We start from the raw sequence: 21217 nt of genomic DNA, 5'->3' as shown, positions 1-21217 counted from the left end.
CTGTTTCCCAAATACATTTTTTTTTTAATATGGGACAAACATTGCAATTTTATGGACAGACTCCTGAAAAACTTGTCAAAGGGGACTTCACTTCCTCATGCTGAAGGCCAGCTCACAGCCTGAATGGCTCTCCAAGGAGCACTCAGTGTATCAGACACAACAGCCAGGACAATGGTAGATGCCATGGTGATGAGGAAGTCTGCTTAGTTTTAAGGTATTGGGAATTCCAAGGGAGGTCCAGGTTACCATTGAGGGCCCCCTATTCAAGGGCAATTACCTCTTTAATAGTGGTACATATGAATTGCTCCATATACTTTAAAGACTCCAGAACAACCTTAAGATTCTTGGGCCTGTATGTCCCAGCCTCCAAGGAGGAAGAATTCAAAACAACAGCAACTGTTCTACCGACAGAGACCACAATCTCAGTATGGTACTAAGCAACTGTCCGAGGAGACCCTGAGGAAGAAGCAGTGATTTTACGAGAGGCAACCCTCTGCTTCTTCCTTGGTTGCTTCACAACTTGGGGCTTCGGGAAAGAACCAGTTTTGATGTGTGTGTTGAGACTGTGGCTGGATCACTTTCACATCTTTGCTCGTCCAACACTCCTTTTGGCAACCGCCTGGCATGGGATAACCTCTGATCTGTGGCTCCTTTAGATAATCAACAAGGGATATCCTATCCAGTTTCAAAATGTTTCTGTCCGCTCCTCACCCATCCTGTCCATCTTCAGGAACCCTTCTCATGGGAGACTGTTTAAGCAAGAAGTGGACTCCTTCATTCAACTGGGATGGGTAGAGGAAATGCCACAGAGTTCAGAGGCAAGGGATTTTATTCCAACTGTTTCTTAATCAAAAAGAAGAAAGGGGTTGGAGACCCATCCTTGATCTTTATCTCAACCTTCTTTGCTTGTTTCAAATTCCATATGGCTACCCTTGTTTCTGTGATTTCCCCTCTCTGGATCCCATGGACTAGTGGATCTCATGGTGCTCTGCACCACCTAGGCTCCAGAACAAACTGGCGGACTAACTCATCAGAGAACCCTCAGTTGTGCCTCAAGATTGCAGCCCTCCTTAAGCATCTTGCACAAATAGGGATTTACAAAAGTGGCCCTGTTTGCACCATGTCACAAGTGCCTCAGCTTCTGCTCCAGGGAGACATGAGCCCAGGTTTCCTTTCGGATGCCTTCCTTATTCTGTGGGCTCCTGGTCTATTATACCTCTCTTCATCAATGCCCATGATACCCAGGTTCTTCAGGAAACTGAGGCAGTACACAGTTCAGGTCATTATGATAGCATAAACATGGGCTAGACAATTTGGTACTCAAACTTTATTAACCTGTAAGTATGGAGACCCATGACCTTGCTGGTCCTACTGAATCTGGTCTTGCAGAACAATGGCCCAGTCCTGCATCCAAATCAGACATACCTGAATCTGGCATTTTGGATGTTAGCTGGCTGACATCTGTAGAAAAAGCTGCTCGGCTGTATTTTCAAGACATCTTGGTCCAAAGCAAGAAACCCTGAACCAGAGTGACATACAAAGTCCAGTGGAAGAGATTTTCTGTGTGGACAAGGCACCATTGGATTTCTCCAGTAGCAGCTCCAAATCCAGTTGTACTGGACTATTTACTTCCTTTAAAATTATAAAGTGTATCCCTCAGTTCAGTAAGAACACACCTGGCAGTGATCTCTGTGAGCCATCCTCCTGGACAAGACTACACCTTCCCATGGTGGCAGAATTCCTCATGTTTTCCTGTCATCAGCGCTCTCTGCCTCTCCAGCTCCCAGAGCTGGCTGGGATGGGGGTACGGGATTTTTTTTTTTTTAAATATGACAATTTTAGAATTGTCATATTTAAAAATTTCCTTGTAAGGATTCTTTCTGCCAGTTAAAAACATTCTCAAGTGCACTTTACTGCAATTTCGCTTTTTTATGGACTTGCTCACTAATTTTACAGTTAATGTTACTTGTGCCAGTATTCGTCAACAATAGTTAATACAAATATCCTGGAGGAGAGAATGTTAATTCAGTACTGATTTTTGTGGATACAAAACCTGGAGTTGTAAATACAAAATGTATTAAAATGCAGAAGTGCTTGATTATGTTTCCTGCAGGCATTCATCAAATCTTAAATATTAGGGCATTATCTTATTTATGCCAAGCACAGAGGGGGAAAAAAGTCTCTTGCTCCCAGGTTTTGCATTGCACAACCTCATTATATTTTGTTTTCTTGTGAAGCATCAGTTTGGCTATGTCTGTACTGCACTGCAATAGGCACTATGTGGGTGTGAATTGCAGCACCCGCCAAAGAGTTGTGCTGTAATTCACCCATGTGGGCAGTGTTGGCATGAACTAAAAGGTACGTGGTTTGCATTAATGAACGCCTTTCCAGACCAGTACTATGTTAATACAAACTAGGTATCTTTTGGTTTGCACCAGCAGAGATGGTGGGGCAGTTACAGCACAGCACTTCGGTGCGTGCTGCAGTTCATCCCCCTGTAGTCCTAACCGTGGGGTTGTGTAGACAAGCCCTCAGTGTCTACATTGAAGATTGGATACCAGACTTAAATGACCAATATCTGATCCAGCATGGCAAATCCTCTGTTCCTATAGTATACTGAAATTGTAGCATTTTTTACTTCTCTCACTAATGCTTTTCTTTTTATCAGGATGTAGATATGATGGATCAAAATGGAATGACACCTTTAATGTGGGCAGCTTACAGAACACACAGGTAATAAACTCATTATAATACAGACCTGTTCAAAGCACTTTGCCTTAGTCAGACAATATAAAATACAAAAACAAACAAGTCACTATCTTTTTAGCTAGCTAAATTATTCCCATAATGTCATCAACCCTACTGTAATTTTCCTGATTTATGACAATTAGTGAAGAAGAGAGGGCATTGTTTGTTTAACATTATTACTGTGTTTTCTTCCCTCTCCTTCCTCTGCTGCTGCTTCTGTAGGAGTTGTGTGATGATGAGGAACGAGAGAAGTGTTGTACCCTCATTGCTATGCATCAAATACGTAGACATTTGCATGGTATTATATATTTGTAATGATACTGTCACTTTTCTGTGATACATGGGAAAACAAGAATTTATGTGAAAATATGTGCTCTGCTACCATCTAGAAGAAGCTTTGTTACACTTATTGACTAATTTATAGCCCTGTGCAGATTCCATTGGATTCAAAAGTAGTTTTATAATTTATTTCAGTGGAAGCAGAATTGGCCATTAGTACTTAACACTATAAAAAAGGGGTATTCTGATTAATATTGTCTGAGTTGATGCACTAAGATGCTTAAGTAGATCAAACCCATAAACAAAGTGCATTGTGATTTTTGATTCTTTGTAGATCTAACCAAGCTTTTATTTTTCTAGTGTGGATCCAACTCGATTGCTGCTTACTTTTAATGTTTCCATTAATCTTGGGGACAAATATCACAAAAATACAGCACTACATTGGGCTGTGCTAGCAGGAAATACTACAGTCATTAGTCTTCTACTAGAAGCTGGAGCTAATGTTGATGCCCAGAATATCAAGGTAAACATTTTAATCTTTTATTATAAGTGATGTACAGTAATATTATTACTAGAAGTTAGATAATTGCTAGGAGGTGATGTGGGGTCATGATGATAATGAGCAAACTATGCAACTATATTGTTTAAATTTGGGACCCATTTTTCAGCAAGAGTGGCCCATATGCTCTAATTCTGCATCTGCAAAAATACGTTTGTGACTAGGTGTATCTGCAAAAACACATAAGCACTCAAAGATGTGCACATCAGTTTTTGTGGGAGCATATGCTTCTGAGTATAAAATTGAAAGAGTGTGACTGAAAATTTAATCTTGCTAAAAGTTTTGGGGTGATTTGAGGTGTGGGATGTTTGCTGCTTTCTGGAAAGAGAACAGAAGCTCAATTTTCCACCTTCTCACAAGGCAGTCAGACTGTTCCATAACTACAGAATATTGGTTAAAGGAATATAATTGTCTCATTTTTCTCCCATGTGACTATGTTTGCTTGATGGTAGGGATGGGGTGGAGTCATCAGGGAGCCAGTTACAGTTCTGTGGTTTAGCATTAGAACAGCCAAGTAGCTGCTCCAACTTATGCCACTGGCACAAAGGCCCTATGTCTACACTGCAATAAAAGACCCGTGGCACAGCAATGGATGGGCTGAGTCAGCTGGCTCGGGCTGCAGGGCTATAAAACTGTGATGTAGATGTTTGGGCTCAGACTGGAGCTTGGGCTCCGAGACTCCCTGGAGGGGGGTGGGTCTCAGAGCCCAGGCTCCAGCCTGAGCCTGAACATCTACACTGCTATTTTTAGTCCCCCAACCTGAGCTGTGCAAGCCAGAGTCAGCTAACCTGGGCTCTGAGACTCTGTGCCACCCGTTTTTTATTGCAGTGTACCCTAAGGGATCAATAGATAATTGGAATAGTGGAGCTGCAACACCTCAGCCATTTACCAGCACACCATGTGTGCTAGAGTTGTGGCAGCTGGCATAAAAACAGGCTCCACTGCTTGTGCATGCCAGAGGTGTGTTCATCTCCACAAGGGGGATTCTCCAGTGGCCATTTTTAGCTTGAATCCTGGGTGGCACAATAAGGATGGACAGACTGGAGAACCCAGCCCGATATTTGCAATTATTACATACTGCATGTGGTGTAAGTCAGTTAATTTGTTCTGTGGGTTCACTCAAGGTGATCAAGGCATTTGTCTTATGTTGTCAGTCGCAGAGACAATCAACTTATGAACTTTAAGTAATATACATATTTTATTTGAATTCACACAGTATTGTTTAAGGGTATCCATTTTTTTGGCCAGTGTGGGTCAGACCCACAAGCAAGGGCAATATAAGTTTACAGCAATTGAAACTATGTTGTTGCATTCTAGACAGTCACAAATGTTGGTGGTCTTGAATGAAAATTCATCACAAAGTCTACTTTGCTTTTTCCATGCTTTGAACCAAAGTGGCTAGCCTCACACATTTGCTTGCATGACTATGCTGTAATACTCTACTAGTTACCTGTATAGTTAACCATGGATGTATTATATTTTCAGCCTCAACTCTTACAAGCCCACACATGTGGCTACTTTCTGTGGCATCTCTTCAACTATTAATTATAAAATGACCATATATGCAGTGTATATGTAGTATTATATATAATAAATCACTTCACCTAAAAATATTGCTTTTCATAAAGGGATATCCTTTAGTCTGGAACAGTATATTGTATCGTCTCCTCGGTTATTGGCAGGCAGCAGCAGTCAGACAGAAAATAGGCTTTTAACCTGCTGGATCATGGTATGTTCTCCACAGACATTCTTTCTCTATCACAGGTGCTTACTCCCTAGTCTATGATTTTCAAAGTCAAATATAGAAAGGAACTACAAATGGATAGAAGAAAATATGTAACCACTGATCTAAAAAGCTGGATAAACTATTGTGTAATAAAATAGCCAGATAGATCTTATTTATTAGAAAGAATAAGCTAATTGTGGTCATGAAAACAAATGATCATGACTCTTATTGCACACTTGGTTCACTAATGTGAAGTTCTGTGGTCTTTGTAGTTAGTGTGGGTAGATTCTGAACAGACACAGCAGCTGTCCAAGTCTTGCGGCAAAAGCTCCTATTCTGTGTTACTTAATAAAATAAGAGAGTGAGAGAGACCATGTACATATCTCATGTACAGAAGTGTCTCCTTTTTCTACCTAGGACAAACCCATAACTTTGACCTAATTAATTTTAATAGAAATTGGACAAGGAACCTTTTTTTGTCATAAATAATCCTTATTAGTACATTATAGAACTAATCAGGCAATTTGAGTTTTGGAAATGATAGCTCCATTTTGTGACTCCTGCAAAATACAAACAGTGTTGAAGCGTAAATATTCAACTTTAATACTCACTCGAGGTATAAAGCTGCGGGTGTTTTGTTTTTTGTTGCGGGTGAGGGGGAGGGGGGAGAAAGGAGGGAAATAGGCATGGGCATGTCCTGATTTAAATGAAGATCTTAGTAAACTCTCAGAGTAAATGTAAGCTCTGGCCTTTGAACAACTTTTTCTTGCAAGAGCGCTATAAAAGGAAATTTGCAGGAAAGGGCCAGCAGTTTATCCCCCTTCAGGCTGGGAAAACAATTTAAGAAAAATGCTTTCAAGGGTAAGAAAAACTGAGATCTTCTTGATTGCCTAATCTAGTGTGACAGAACTTTCTCAGGGGAAAGTTAGAACTCCAGATAAGTACAATAGATTTTTAAGGGAGTTCTAAATGCAGTCTGTTCTGTAAAGGTGTGTGAGTAAAGGATCACAACTACATGTCGAGTGTAAAGACAGACAGTAATAAATATTGAACCCAAAGAGTGCTTGTAGCAACTTCTTACCTAGTGTCCCCTTGTAAGAATAATAACATTTGTATGTAATGTTGTACACATTGGGAATAATACTCTTAATATGCTTCCATGTGACAAATCATCAGACTCAATAATTTTCAGAGTTAGATTTTATGAGTCTCTCTCTAACTTTACTAGCTTAGTCCTAGTGCTATCTTTCTGTAAGCTTTGGTAGTTCTTATAAAAGGGACATGGTTTCAGGAGTAGAATTATAGAAGATCTCTGCTGATTAGATATAAATATGCATACCAAATCCATGGCAATTCTGTAACCACTAATAGTGGCTCAGGCTCTGTCTTAAGTTAATTTCTTATTTTATTGTGCATGAGAGTTAGAGGGAGAGGTGGGGCTCAAATACTTTAATAGATAGCCACTAGTTGAAAAACTAAGCCTACTAGTAAATATCAGAGACGGGAGGGGAAGAATCTATCATCAAAGACCAGGGTCTACCGTCCCAGTTAGATTCCCAAACCTGTGCACTTGGAAGTGGGTAACTGTTGAAATTTTGCCATGTTGCTGTCTCTAAAGAGGTGGAGACTTTTTTGTCTTTCGTAGCAACCTTTGGTAATAGGTATCAGATAGATAAATGTGAAGTGCCTTCCCTTTATGGCAGGTGAAGAGGTTTGTCTCTTCATCCATTTTCCTCAGCTGTTGAAAGGTCTGGGTGAGTTTCTTTTACCCTCAGAGAATTTTGAGGAAGGCTAAAAAGTCTCTGCTATTCCGGATCTGGATACATTCTTCCCACCTGTGCTACTGTGCTCGTAGCATGCTATTGTGCTCTTCCTCCTTGTGGCCAAATGGTTATGCTTGCTGCTCAGAAAAGGGACCAATGTGACTATATATAACGGACTGGGAGAGAACTTGCAGAGGCCCTAATGCCACCTTTGGCAGCATGACTGTGTCCTACTCTGGGCCCTCCCAGAGATGAACTGCCAAGTGGCTATAAGTGAAACCATGAATAAGCTGTGATCCCTAGAAAAATCAGTAATGTACATTCAGATCTAGCAGTTGCTCTACAGTGGCTTTTGTCAACTTGCATTTTCAAGGTTATCTTTGCAAGGAAAAGGTTAGATCTTTTTATCTAGAACTTGTCAGAAAATGTTGAAAAAACAAGATTTTGATTATTTTTCATATATTTTTTCCATCAGCTCTATTGGTTAAAACACGAAATCTGAGATTCTTCTTTGCATGTGTATCAGTTTGGATCCCTCTGTAGGTGCACATTTGCTTCATGGGTGCAAGATCATTCTTTTGAATAGCAGTGTCTATTAGGGCTGCACATGTACCGTGTGCTGCCTCATGCTGCTATGTGAGGTCATAAAGGGCAGATAGCCACAACCCTCCCTCTGATCACCTGTGACAACATAGACAAAGCCCTCAGCCCTGGAAATCTCAGCACCAAAATCATTAGTATTGACAGCCTTGGCATTGACAGCTATAGCGCCTGCATTCCAGGCAGTTAAGCAAGCACCTGTGCCTGTATGTAAGGACAGCATTCACTCATGGAGGCCAATTATAGCTCATATGTGAAGGGAAGTTCTGGAAAACAGACACAAAACATCACTGTTCAAAGAATAGTGTGTCTGATTCCTCAGTCAGACTGGAAACAGCACAGGGAATGAGACCCTTGTGGCTGACCTCTGCACCAGAATCTGTGAAGGGGAGCCTAGCATGAGTGCAAGATACCCACTGGAGGAATTTGGATCATGTTTAGAGGTGTTTCCTGTACTGGAACCGGTCCTGATACTATATCTCTCTACAGCACTGACATTTAAAGAGGAGATAAATTCCTTCTTTTGGGCATCAAGTGGAGATCCCTCTCCTCTGCCTTAAGAATGCAACTCCCAAAGAGAGTACTGGGGTGTGAGGTGGCACTGATCTGGCCAGTACCCATATGGTATACCATCCTGGTCATACTGGAATTGTTGGGGACTGCTGTCTCTCATGTCAAGGAACAGATTTTCCCTCCCATATTTCCAGGCAAAGGAGATCCCATTCGCTGGTGGCCTCATTAGCCAGGCCACCCACATCAGAACTTGATGTGAGCCCCAAGGGTCAGCAATGACGGAGGGATCACAAAAACTCCCATCTCCACCCAAGATGTCATCTTCCTCACTGGACAAGGTGGTGACACCAGCCACAGCCTTCAAATAAATTGTCTTCGAAGCTTTTCAAGGCTTCCTGTCCTGCATTATGGAGGCCTAAGATATTGAGACTACATTTCTACATTGGTGAGAAGTCTCACAGACTCTTTGATTTGATGAAGGGATACTGGAACCAGTCAAAGGATTACACTACTCTTGCTCTCACTTCAGAAAAATGGAGGAGGAATATTAGATGTCACCAAAGAGCTTTGAACATTTTTATGCTAATCCATACTCAGGGTCCCCGATTGTTTCAACAGCACTGGAAAAAATCGAAGTCCACAAAAGGCACACCCAAGGACAAAGATCTGAAAAGCTGGACGGACCACTCCCCCCCCCCCCTTTTTTTTTTTTTGGACAAGGCATATTCATCAGCTTTACTCTACCTCCAGGTGGCAAATTACCAAGCCCCGTTTACTAAATACAATTTTCTCACTTGGGAGAGGGTCCTTCCATTCCTATCTAAAATCTTGTAAGAGAACGGGGTGAGTTAAAGGAAAAAATTAAGAAGGGCCAAATGTTTGAGACCATCACTACACGTGGCCATGGACACATGTGACACAACCCCCGGTCAATGGGAATTGAGCATTTCAGACAGAAAGTGGACAACACACGCCACTCCCTCAAAAACTTCATGGGCAGCACTACAGTCCTTCAGAATTACATGTTACCCCTTATAGGAAGTCTTACGAATACCAGCCCCGGCAGAGGACTCCATCATACTCAGAGGGTTGTCAGCCAAAGTATCCACAAGAAGGAAGGTAATGTTCTGTAGAAAGTGCCCATCTTCCACCTTCTCTACTAACCTGGCTTCCTCTCAGAGGCAGCAAATTTGACAGGAGAATCGAGTCATTCTGGATTCAATCAGGAGCCGACATGTGTCTTTGGGAACTGCCTTGCCCCTTTCCACTGGTCTTGGGTGGTAATTACAGCTGACAAATGGGTGCCAGACATCATTGTTCACAGTTGTCCTGTCCATTTCCACACATTACCCTAAACCCACCCCTTTCCCCACCGCTCTTCAGGTTCATTCTCATGAGACACTATTACAAACAGAAATAGCCTCATTGCTTCAGCTAGGAACCATAGAAGAAATAAGAGCCATAGAAGAGATACGTGCAAAATACAAGGGATGAAGCTTCTAGAACACCTTTATTTTCTTATTTCAAAGAAGAAAGAGTGTCTTTGTCCTACCCTAGACCTGAGGAGACTGAACAAAAACATATACTGCCTCAGATTTAGGATAATAATGCTTTTACCATCCCGTCTTTTCAGACTCAAGACTTCTCTGTGCCTCTCAGCTTACAGGATATGTACTTCCATATGCCATCTACCTGTCCCACAGGAAGTACCTAAGATTCACTCATTACAAGTAGAAGGTGCTGTCATTCATATTCTCCATGGTACCGAAGTCTTCACAAAGTGCCTCGCAAAATAGCAGCCCATCTCAGAAAGAGGGGCATTCAAATCTATTAACTCAAGAATTCATTGATCAAGGGGAGATCCTAGAAGGAGACGGCAGTTAGCCTGGCGTACAGGAGTTCACCAGGAGGCATAGCTGAGACAATTATGAAAAATCGTTTCTTATCCCATCAGACACACAACTTCATAGGAACTTTGGTCAATTCTAGGTCGGCGAGAGCATACGTTCCTGATGACAGATTTCTGTGGGTGCAGTTGCTGTTACTGTCACGGTCAGGTTCATTTTTATTCTGAGTATGGGTGTGTCTGTGGTTGCTCGGCCATATGTCAGTGTGCATGTACGTAATGCCACTTGCCAGGCTTCACCTGTGGCCACCCTAGCTCTGTCTGTTCATTGTTGAGACACCAGCTGAACAATAATATTTTGGTTCCTTCTCATGTCATCACAGAACTGAGGTGGTGGAAGAAAACCCAGAATGTTCTTAGTGAGAGGATTCCATTCTCTTCCACCTCCCCAGCAAGAACTTTAATATTGATGTATCAGTCATGGTTGGGAAACCTATCTGTACCATCTACAAATTCAGGGGACCTGATCTTCAGAAGACATAGGTCTCCACATTGTAGGAGAAAGAGAACCTGGAGCACTGGGCTTGGTGAAAGATCTGAGGCCTGAACCATAGTCAGCAAAGTTAGGCCATGAACCAAAGTCAGGCCATATATTAAAGCAGATCCTTACAAGTTTACTGTCTGATACATGACCTTGGCAAAGGTATTGTTAGTGTTGCTAAAATACAAGTATTCCTAAGAAGCAACAAATACTGGGTATGTGTATAAACACACTCCAAAAAATTAGCCCAGGTACCTTGCGACTTGACACCAGATAAGAGGGTTTGACAGAAATGATGAATAGGGATGTTTTGCCTGGGACATCTGTAAGCAAGGTACAATGGGAGGTAACAAGTGGATGTTATGAAACATGTAAGGGGGTACATAAGTTGTTTGTCTTAGTCTGTAAATGTTGGGGTACCTTGCCTTAACGCTTTGTGTGGCCTTGGGGACAGTAGAGACTCCTGCTGCTGACTGAACCGCTCCTTACCACAGGGCACTCACGTTTTAGTGTACCTGTAACCGTGGAGCCAGGGTGCTGGGACTGTGCCTTAAGGGCAATAAACCTCGCCAAGTGCCTTTGTCACTGAACCATGCCTGGAGTTATTTCTGAATAACATCAAGGTTTGCTGAATTAGCAAGCCGCATTCTATGCTTGTGTTAGTAACACTGGAGTTCCACAAATAGAAACACTGAGCAGCTGTAACGGCTCAAAGCACTATGTCAGCAAGCAAGGAGGTGTATGCTTGTCTCCTCTCTTTCTAGGGGCCATCAAGTTCTGGACATGGTACCACTGAAATGGGTTACCCCAACGGGTATGTTTACACTGCAAATAGACACCTGTGGCTGGTCCATGGCAGCCAACTTGAGCTTGCTGGGCTTGGGTGGTGGGGCTGTTTCATTGCAGTGTTGACTTCCATGTTTCCGCAGCAGCCTAAGTTCTGGGACCCTCCCACCTTGCAGTTGTCCTAGAGCCTGGGCTCCAGCCTGAGCCTGGAAGTCTAAATTACAATGAAACAGTTCCGCAGCCTGAGCACTGGCCAACCACGGGTTTTTCATTGCAGTGTTGGCATACCCAATGGCTCTATACCTCCTGCGAATGAGCAGCGACCTGACAGACTTCTGGAACAAATAGTCTATTGCTAATCATGAGTGGTCCCTGTGGAGATCCATCATAAAGCATATATCCATCATTAGAGGTTTCCATAATAGATCTTTGTGCCACGCAGGACACACTAAGTATCAGAATTTCTGCTCCAGAGGCTTTGAATTGCAAGGGAAGTGAGAAAGGGTTGCAGCTGCTTCTCCCTTGATGCCCTTGTCTGGGAGCAAAAAGAGGCACACGCTCATGCATGGTTTCAGCAGATACTGCTATTTTATAGAATCCAGTCTCACACACAAGGCACGTACACGCCTACATGAGGATCCACACTGACTACACCATCTCAAAGAACAACAGTTACTGTAAAACAAATAACTGTTCTCTCTCTTTTACATTTGTAGGTTCCCCTTATTGAGTTTGAGGAGGCCTGGTCACAAAAATCTGGCTTTCTGTTATAGGAACATTTTCAAAATAAAAATTTGTTTTAGAAATGTAGGTTTAAATTAAGTTGATGCGGTCCATAATAGAAGAAAATTGGTCCACAGTCAGCCCCATCTTGTTCCCACTTTTTCTGTTGACTAATGCTTCAACTTTAGATTTTCCTGCCTTTTTAATCATAGCTAGTTATCTGTAAATCAGATTTTCATTTTTTTTCAGACCTTTTGTCAATTCTGAACTGTTGATGTGGAACAGATGGTGATCTGGACATATCCATAACCCTGCCTAGTAAAGTTCTTTCCTCAGAGAGCTTCTTGGAATTAACTGAAAATGTAGTATAGCTAAAGTATTTCTCGAATCCTCTGGATGGAAAACCCATCTTATTTCCTGATTTGTTAGAGACTGAAATGTTACGAGTGAGCTCAAGCTTTTGGAAAAGTTTGCAGTCAGCTCCAGGCACTAAAAATGTTAGTAAATGACATCACAATACCCTTTAAGCTTTTTTGAGGGAGTTGACCCAGGTCAGAACCAGTTATCCAAGTAAGGCAATGGTTTTCTTTTGAACAGAAAGACTACCTCCAGGATTTTGGTTAATGATCAAGAGACAGTAGGGAGAAAAATCAGTGCTCTCTACTGAAATGGAAAAGCTTCTAGAGTGAATCTGGTCAGCTTGATATTGAGAAACATGGAGATACACATCTTGGAGATCTGATGACACTAGGCAGTATCCTGGGTTGATGATATAGCATCAATTTGCCATTTCTGATTTAATTAATATGGGGTTGTCTGTTTCAACTCTTTTTTGAACAATAAAAATAAGAAGATAAATAACTCTTCCTGGTGGTAAGATCATATTCTTTTCCTTTTGAGGATTGGATTGGAAAAGAGAGAGAATGACTTCCATTACTGAGAGAAAGGACTGAATCTTAGGCAGTAACCCCATGTTATAATGATTCTCTCACAGTTATCCAGTATTTTTACCCATAATTTATTGAACGGACTGAGGTAGTCTCATAGATGAGGCAAGTATTTTGTCTATTAAAACAAATCAGTGGAAATCTTATTTGAGTACTTGTAATGTCTTCCATTTCCAAAGGAAGAATGAAAGTAATAATTATGCTATTAAATCATGAATTTCTAAAATAAGGAGAGCATTTACTGAAAGAGGAATTAACTGAATCTACCAGTGAATCTTAGAGTGGATTCTTGATGTGTTTTCTTGGTATGAGGTTTCAGTCATATCTTTTAAAGGCTTGACTATGAATGTCCCGTTAACGTGCCCTTAGATTATTGTTTTCTTCTGATCATTAAGATCACACATGATGGAACACATCAAGCTAAATAGTTATTACTTACTGGCACAGAGATAAGTGTATTGATAGACCAGAATTGATATCCCTGATGTAGGTTATAAATATTAAAATGTATTTAATAAATCAGTCATGCCTCCATATTAATAAAAGGAATACACTAAAATGGCCAGTTGATTAGAAGGATAGTCAAAGGATTTCTTTAAAGCTCCTGCAGTCTTTTTATCTAAGCAGTCACTAGATGTCACATGGCCCTCTAGTAGAAGGATGATCAGCTGGACCCTGGGGCAACCGCAGGATTTACTTAGAACAACTCCTAGAGGGGATTACTTGTCCACAGGTAATCTTTATAGTTTGGATATGTAAAATGACACCTAAAACTTAGTGTCTCAGGGTTTTCCAGAGATTAGTGATCCAAGAAACCAATAGATCTGTGACTAGACAGGGTATTCACTGTGGTTGATCCCCAAAATTTTCTGTTTCCTCAGAGGGTTGAGCTAGCTTAACCTATATTTTAATACTCTGGTTGAATAACAATGAGGATAAGGATAACTTTTGGTGTAAGTTTCTGATGGACTAGGTTGGCTCAACACTCATACATTGGAAGGAAACTCCCCAGAGGAGCCACAAAAATGCACTTCAGGGTTTCCATTATGTACTACTTAATCCCTTAATGGAGACTCAGGATGAGACTTTCAAAGGCTCAAATGGAAGTTAGGTGCCCAACTCCCACTAGCATTCAATGGTAGTTAGGTGACTGTCCTATGTGGCTTTGAAAGGCTCCTCCTCAGTTGCTAGTACACTGTGCCCTTTCTGGGTAACTTCAGTTTCTGGTACCTGTCTCATTTTTTTTTAGGCATGGCCGAGTGATGGAGGATTCAGCTATTTTTCAAGCCTCCATGAATGCTTTGTTTAGGAGGGGAGTTAACTCCAGTAGAAGAGAGGAGGAGTCAAATGCGAAACTGGAGCTGGAGGTACCTGCAATTGGTTGTCTCTTGCCTCCGCTATAACATCTGACCCTAGTCATGAATTTTCACTTAGCTCTTTTTCTTGGAGTAGAAAACAGATGTCAGTCTCTGTGGATGGAAATCCATTTAGTCCGTGCGCTCGCTCTCTCACTCTCTCTAACTCCCCTCCTGAATGCGCAATGAGAGAGAAACTAGGACAATGTCATTGCTGCCTTGGGACCCTTCAAGATAAGTGAAGAACCTGGCACAAGCCAAGCATAAGGACCTCATAATGGTAGGATAAACTGGATGCCAGCAATCCATATACTTCCTGTCCTTTTCCATTTTCTTCCTAGGACCACAAAGGCTGGGGCTGACCTAGTAACATTCAATTGTGAGAAACTTTTCTCACAGAAAACATTTTGTAGTACTAGTGACTTCTAGTGATGATGTCTTCCTTGAGGTAGAGAAGTAACCGAGGAGTAATCATACACAGTGGAGAGTTTCCATGATCCAGTGGGCAACAAATGCATATTTTTTTGGTTTAGTTTCTGCTGCCTGTCAATAGTTGGGGGGGGAACACAGATAAGGAGACTGAGTGTTCAGGACATTTAAACACAGATTTGTTTTGCCAGAGGATCCCTAAAGGCAACAGTTGTTGCCGCATTTGAGACATAGAAATTATGTCATGAGCATGGATTTAGCATTGTGCTCATCACTCACGCAGATATAAGGGAAGTGAAAAGAAAAAGACTGGAGGGAATGAACAGTCTATTTGGTGTCAAAGTAAGCATCAGAGTGCAATAATACCAGAATATTATTTAATGTCTTTTCAATATGATGATAATTTTATGTGGGTGATTTTCTATTTTAAAAGTAAAACTGTTCTGAGTACTTTCTATTTTTAAATTAAATTTCTCCCATTTTTGAAACTCCTGGCAGGGAGAATCACCGCTTGATTTGGCAAAACAGAGAAAAAATGTTTGGATGATCAACCACTTACAGGAGGCAAGACAGGCAAAGGGATACGACAGTCCATCATTTCTCAGAAAGCTAAAGGCTGATAAGGTGAGAAGAAACCTCACATTTTTCATTATGTAAAACTATATTTTTGGCATATTCCTCCCTTTTCAAAAAAGGTGCTTCAATACTACAGTGGCTGGCATGGCACGAGAGCTCGTGTAGATAGATATTAGCAAGAACTTTTTCCCATGTTTCAGTTCTGGGATTATCTCATATCATTGTCTTATATCCATCTTCTATATCACTGCCATAGCAGCCTTGTAGTTTTTTCCAAGGGTCAACGGCAATGTTATTGCATTGACTGAGCAGCAGGGAGAGTGCCTTCGGAGCAATGCAGTATGCTTCCTGCGGAGAGCCAAGATACTTTGACAAATCTGATTCTCAATCACCCTCAGATAATAGAAGTTTCAGGCTATTTCCTAAACTTTGCTCTCCTGTATAACTGCTGGTGAGCGTTGTATGACAAAGTGAAGCAACGTGGAGGCTGACTGCGACAGTATAATGGTGGCATATAAAGCTGCCTAGTTTTCAAAGGCTTTTTATTTGATCGTAAGATAGAATCCTAATTGGAATATTTAACCTTAGCAGTGGTATTAGATTGATGGATAAGCAATTCACCTGTCAGCTTTAAAAATAATCAGCTCAATTTAACAAAAACATACATTTTCTACAAAAATGAACTGCTTTTAAAAATTGTTTGTAGTGCACTGGCGTGGTGGGCTAATGACATTTTAATCTTTTGTTACCCAGGGAATGACAATTTAGAACCTAGGCTTATTTTCGAACTCTGTGCACAGGAAGAATATTGGACCTGAGCTGAGTGGTGTTTACTGACTTAAAATCTTACAGAGGGAGAACTGGGAAGGAGGAGGACTGGGAAATGGAGGTGTCTAGGAGAGAGATCTGTCAGTCTCTGTAATAAATAGCTATCTATATAAATATATACAGGGGATTTCCATCTAGAATTAATTTTCATCTGTTAGTGAGATGGCTGTGATGCCAGATATTCTCTAACTGCGGCACATGAGGCTTGAAATTATTGTTTCTTGGTTCGAAGATAGTGTATCTTGGTAATGAAAACCTTAGCTACAGTCTTTGAGAAAATCTTTTCTCAGGCATTTTTAAGTTAACACTTGTAAATACTTAAATTGTTAGTCTTTATTCATATTGTGGTAGTGCCTAGAGGCCCCAATTAAGGATTGGTATACCAATCAGTAATTGAGTCCCCTCTGTGCTTGGCAGTATAGACACAAGACTAAAAGATGGCCCCTGTCCCAAAATGCTTACAATCTAACTATATAAGATCAAAGTTACATGAATATTAGGTAAGCAATTATACTTTTTGTAAGCTTCATAGCATTTACTATATAATACATAGTAATTGCATAATTCTGCTGATTGCTTGATAACTTGAATGTAGCCTGTATTCTGACCTAACTGCGTATTTAAATTGTAATTGGCTATTAGTTACCGCCTACACTTTGCTTATATGTCAGATCATCAAGAGTTACCATGAAAGTAGTGTTCTTGTGTGATATTTGTGCACCAAAATGAACCACTTTCATCTTTTTATTTTTTTTTTACACTTCAGTTGTTACTTTTCTCGTCATATATACTAAACTCCATGCCCTTTCATGATAAGGTGTCATTTGTATTCTGTTCTTAGAGTTATATGGCCTCTTGTAGGTAGTGTGGCTAACTCCCTTTTTGAGTTATTGAGCATGTCACCTGTGCTTCATGTCACTGTCTAGTACAATGCACAGAGTTGTTTCCACCCATCTCTATTGGGGTATCTTTATGTAATTTCAGTGTACTGGCTCTGCGCTATTGGGATAACCGAAATAAAAGGATTGCTTTAAACTGTGGCTATTGTCACAGAGACAAAAGTGAAAAAGGTGATTATGTAAACGTAGAACTTTCTCATCCCACAAACCTGCTTCCTATGTGTTAGATTAGCCTACTGACAGCAATAAGTTTCTACTATTCTTCTGTCCTGTTAGGATAGCAGAGCCCCTACAGTACTGAGAGTGAGCTGGATTTTGTTCCCACTTGGGCATGATCAGTAGAATTGTTAACTGAATTCCAACTGGAGAATATTTACCTCAAGATGTATAGAGCTATACATCTCAATAGCTCCTGTGCTACACGAAAAATATATTTTAGTTGGGTAAAGGTTACTGGAGATAATGTGCTAGTCGGAAAGAACATAACTTGACTTTATATCCCAGAGTGAGTTTGCAACTATGGCATGTATAAAATCTTTTTAGTTCTAATCTTAGCACTTTTGATCTGAAGGTAATTGAGACACAAATGTGGAACTTCATGGTACTATTTTTAGCCATTTTCCACTCCACTTTACTATAGTTGCTTTTACCCCTTATTTATCAATCTACTCTTAATTTGATTTCAATATGCAATGCTGCAAATGATTTTACAATCTTCCATGTTTTAAATAAATTACTTTCTTAATTTGTCTCTAACTTCCAACCTAATTGCATTATGGCTTTTATGTTTGTTTTTCTTAGTGTGTAAAACATAGTTGCCAATTTGAACAACTCAAGTATCTACAGAGGTCAACCGTGTTACTTGATTTGCTCAAAAATTCTGAATTCTGAATTTGGTCTTTAACTAGTTTAATTGAAAATAACAGCATTTTACACATGAAAATTGTTTGACTAATCACTGATGCTAGAAGAGAAATCAAGACATCTTTTAGTAGGAAATCTCTAGTTTCCATTTAGGAAAGAAATGGCTTGCATAGTATTAGCATGCTTAAAAGAAGAAAAATACATTTAGAAAAAGCAGCTTTTTTTCCCCCTTCCCATACTAAGGCTCTTAGACTTAAATGAGTTATGACTGTTTTAGTTAGATTGTTAAAGAACTGTAAAGAAGAAACTAAAAGAACTGTAAATTGCTTACTGAAATATTTGTTTCTGTGCAGGAATTTCGTCAGAAGGTGATGCTAGGAACTCCATTCCTAGTTATTTGGCTGGTTGGGTTTATAGCAGACCTAGATGTTGATTCGTGGCTCATTAAAGGGCTAATGTATGGTGGTGTATGGGCTGTGGTACAGTTTCTTTCAAAGTAAGTATTTTATCAGGCAACTTTTTCAATTTAGTACACCCAGACAAATGTTTAATATATGCCTTGTTCATTTACTTAATAAAAGTTGTATTAGATTTCTTTGACAGATCTATATGCATCTTTTGGATATATAGCATTCTTTGCAAGAACTTCTGTTTTATCACTGTTACATTTCAGAAAAAGGTCTGTGAGATTTGGCTCTCTAATGCTGTGTCATCTCAAAAATGTAGCCTTTGAATTAATTTTAGATGAAAGGCACTGAGCTAATAAGGCTAGGAGCAGAGAAACATTCAGTCTCCAGAGGGAGGGTACTGAATGTCTGTTAAACCACTGGTGTAAACTGTGAAGGGAACAGTGAAGAGGAAAGTTATTAGAGAGGGATAGAGGAAGCAAGGTAGAATTGTAAATAGGTTAATAATGAATTACTGTTCAGAATTAAAATTCTGAAACATTTTGAAAGTCATTCAGAAACTGATACAAAGTGGAATATAACATCAGGAATTATTGCTGTGGCCAGAAGAGATGACTGTCAAACAGAAAGTTGGTTAAATCTGTTGTTTTAAATCTGTCATCCAGTCATTAAAATAATTATGTTCTGTGTTTTGAATAATGACTGTAAATATCAATATCCTCCATATCTCTAGAGGACTTGCAAAGTATATGGCTGTTTGACCCTTAATCTACTTCTCAGTACTATACATTATATTCTTTGAGTAGCCTCTGAATATTCCCACATGTGAGCTTGGTGCTCCCTGGCACTGAGTGACCCAGTGTCCTCTGTGTCCACTTTCTTCTTCCTCTTTTGCCCCATGTGGAGGATTTCAAAGGTATAAAACTGTCCCTTAGTTCCTCCTTACCTGCCAAAAGAGGTAGTGAGTTTGGGTCCCATGCAGTGTCCTCGCTTCTTTTCTCAGTGGTTTTCTTCTGCCCTTTCAGGGCTGTTTTAGTTAAATTATCACTATGGGTTTCTTTATTTAAAAGAAGAAATGGTATCTGTTTGCACAGGTGTCATCTAGAACTATGTGGACTACGAGGGCTGCCTCACACATCCCTACTGCTAAAAGAGATTCCTCAGGCCTGGTCAGCTAAGTCTGGCAATGTGCTAACCTAAGTGGCTCTGTGTCTGGCTTACATATTATCCAACTCCTCAGTCTTAATTGGTTGGCAGTCATTTCCAAGGTTCTTAAACCATGAACAAGGCACCGAGATCCCCAGATTCCTCCAGGTTGATCTAATTCAGTGCTGTGGTCTCAGTCCCTTAGATATGGCTCTGGCTGGATTGGCATAATTCAGTACGAAGGTTCTGGCACCGTCACAGTACCAGAGTCCACGTGGAGATCTGGACTTGTCTACCTAATTTGGTGCCGAAGTCTTGGCACTGGCACCAAAATTTTGGCACCATGGACTAGAGAACAAGGAGTGGTTCAGAGCATACTGTATATGGCACTCGTATCTCTGGATCCATCTCGGTCGACTGAGTCCAGTGTCTAGAATCCAGCATGCTGGATTCTGGTGAACTTCTCAGTGAAGTGATCCGGTACCAGTACAAGTGACATTAGTCCTCAGCAGGGCTGGCCCAAGATATTCTTCCTCTCAGGATGGTAAATGTTTTCAGTGCCCCCTGAGAAGCTCAGGAGGAGGAAAAAAAAAACCAGGCGTAGTGATGAGGTGCCTCCAAAAGCTGGCATCCAGGGCAAGCATGCTGCTTGCCCTCCCCGAAAACCTACCTGGTCTTTGGATCCATTTAGGTTGACTGAGTCTGGTGTTGAGGTTTCAGCACGATTGACTCTGATAAGCCACTTGCCTGAAATGGTTTGATATATGGTATAAGTGGCAACAAGTCCCTGTTTTCACAAGTTTCTAGACTTTGATCCACAGACATGTTCCGTAACAATGTAACTAGGTGATACTGCTATCCAGGCTATGTCTGTGCCTCCATAAGACTGATAGCAAAGGTACTGCTTCTTATTCTACTTACACCTGACCCATTAATGTCTTGGTTCATAGAAAATGCAGAAGGTGAAAGTAGCACAAGCTTATTAGGGGATTCTCTTCTCACCTCCTTTACCTTTAGTGTGTTGTTTCCACATAGTGGACTGGCATGTTCTCCTTGTTTTTCAGTCTTTTCAAGGTTTGTGGACTCTCTAGGAGTTGTCTACACATCATGGTTCTGGAGTTGAAAGCTGGTTGCCTAGCCTGCAAGACTCTCTCCCTTTGCTCAAGACCAAAACTTTTTGCCAGAGAAAAACTATGTCCAGGCAGATTATTTAAACAGAATTTTTGTACAGCGGCACAAATGTCTTAGGTATAAATCTGACAGTATTTGTTATACAAGGGGAGTAAGTCCCAACTAGATCTCATTATTACCAAGGACAACATCCATTATTTCCAGTTCTGCTTCAGGGTCAGCAAAGACCCAGTGACATTGGTAGACTCCCCTATCTTGGACTGGAGGTGCCAATCCCACAAGTGTGAATACACAGAGGCGACACTCTCAAAGAACAGCAGTTACTGGTAAGTAACCTCTCTTTTTAAAAACAAACTTAAATAACAGTAAGGATATGATCCGTTGTTGTTTGCAGTGTTACTGTAGCCATGTTGGTCCCAGGATATTAGAGAGACAAGAGTGTGAGTTAGGTAATATCTTTTATTGGACCAACTTCTGTTGGTGAAAGAGACAAGCTTGTCTCTTAATAAAAGATATTGCCTCACCCACCTTGTCTTTGTAGTGAGAATATG

At 40.7% G+C, this 21217-nt stretch overlaps 1 protein-coding gene across 1 annotated transcript in view; it reads left to right on the top strand.

The window, feature by feature from the left end:
- ZDHHC17 (zDHHC palmitoyltransferase 17) overlaps window positions 1-21217 on the top strand; it is a 122640-nt gene that overhangs the window by 55941 nt on the left and 45482 nt on the right. Inside the window, exons 6-9 of the mRNA XM_074942003.1 lie at window positions 2669-2733; window positions 3388-3550; window positions 15314-15439; window positions 18336-18478. Of these exons, the coding sequence (XP_074798104.1) occupies window positions 2669-2733; window positions 3388-3550; window positions 15314-15439; window positions 18336-18478 (497 nt within the window). The remainder of the gene's footprint in view (window positions 1-2668; window positions 2734-3387; window positions 3551-15313; window positions 15440-18335; window positions 18479-21217) is intronic.

Source organism: Natator depressus, chromosome 1 (assembly GCF_965152275.1).
Source record: "Natator depressus isolate rNatDep1 chromosome 1, rNatDep2.hap1, whole genome shotgun sequence".
Taxonomy (NCBI): Eukaryota; Metazoa; Chordata; order Testudines; family Cheloniidae; genus Natator; species Natator depressus.
The sequence above is the reverse complement of the archived record's forward strand: the minus strand, read 5'-3'. Positions and strand labels throughout refer to the sequence as shown.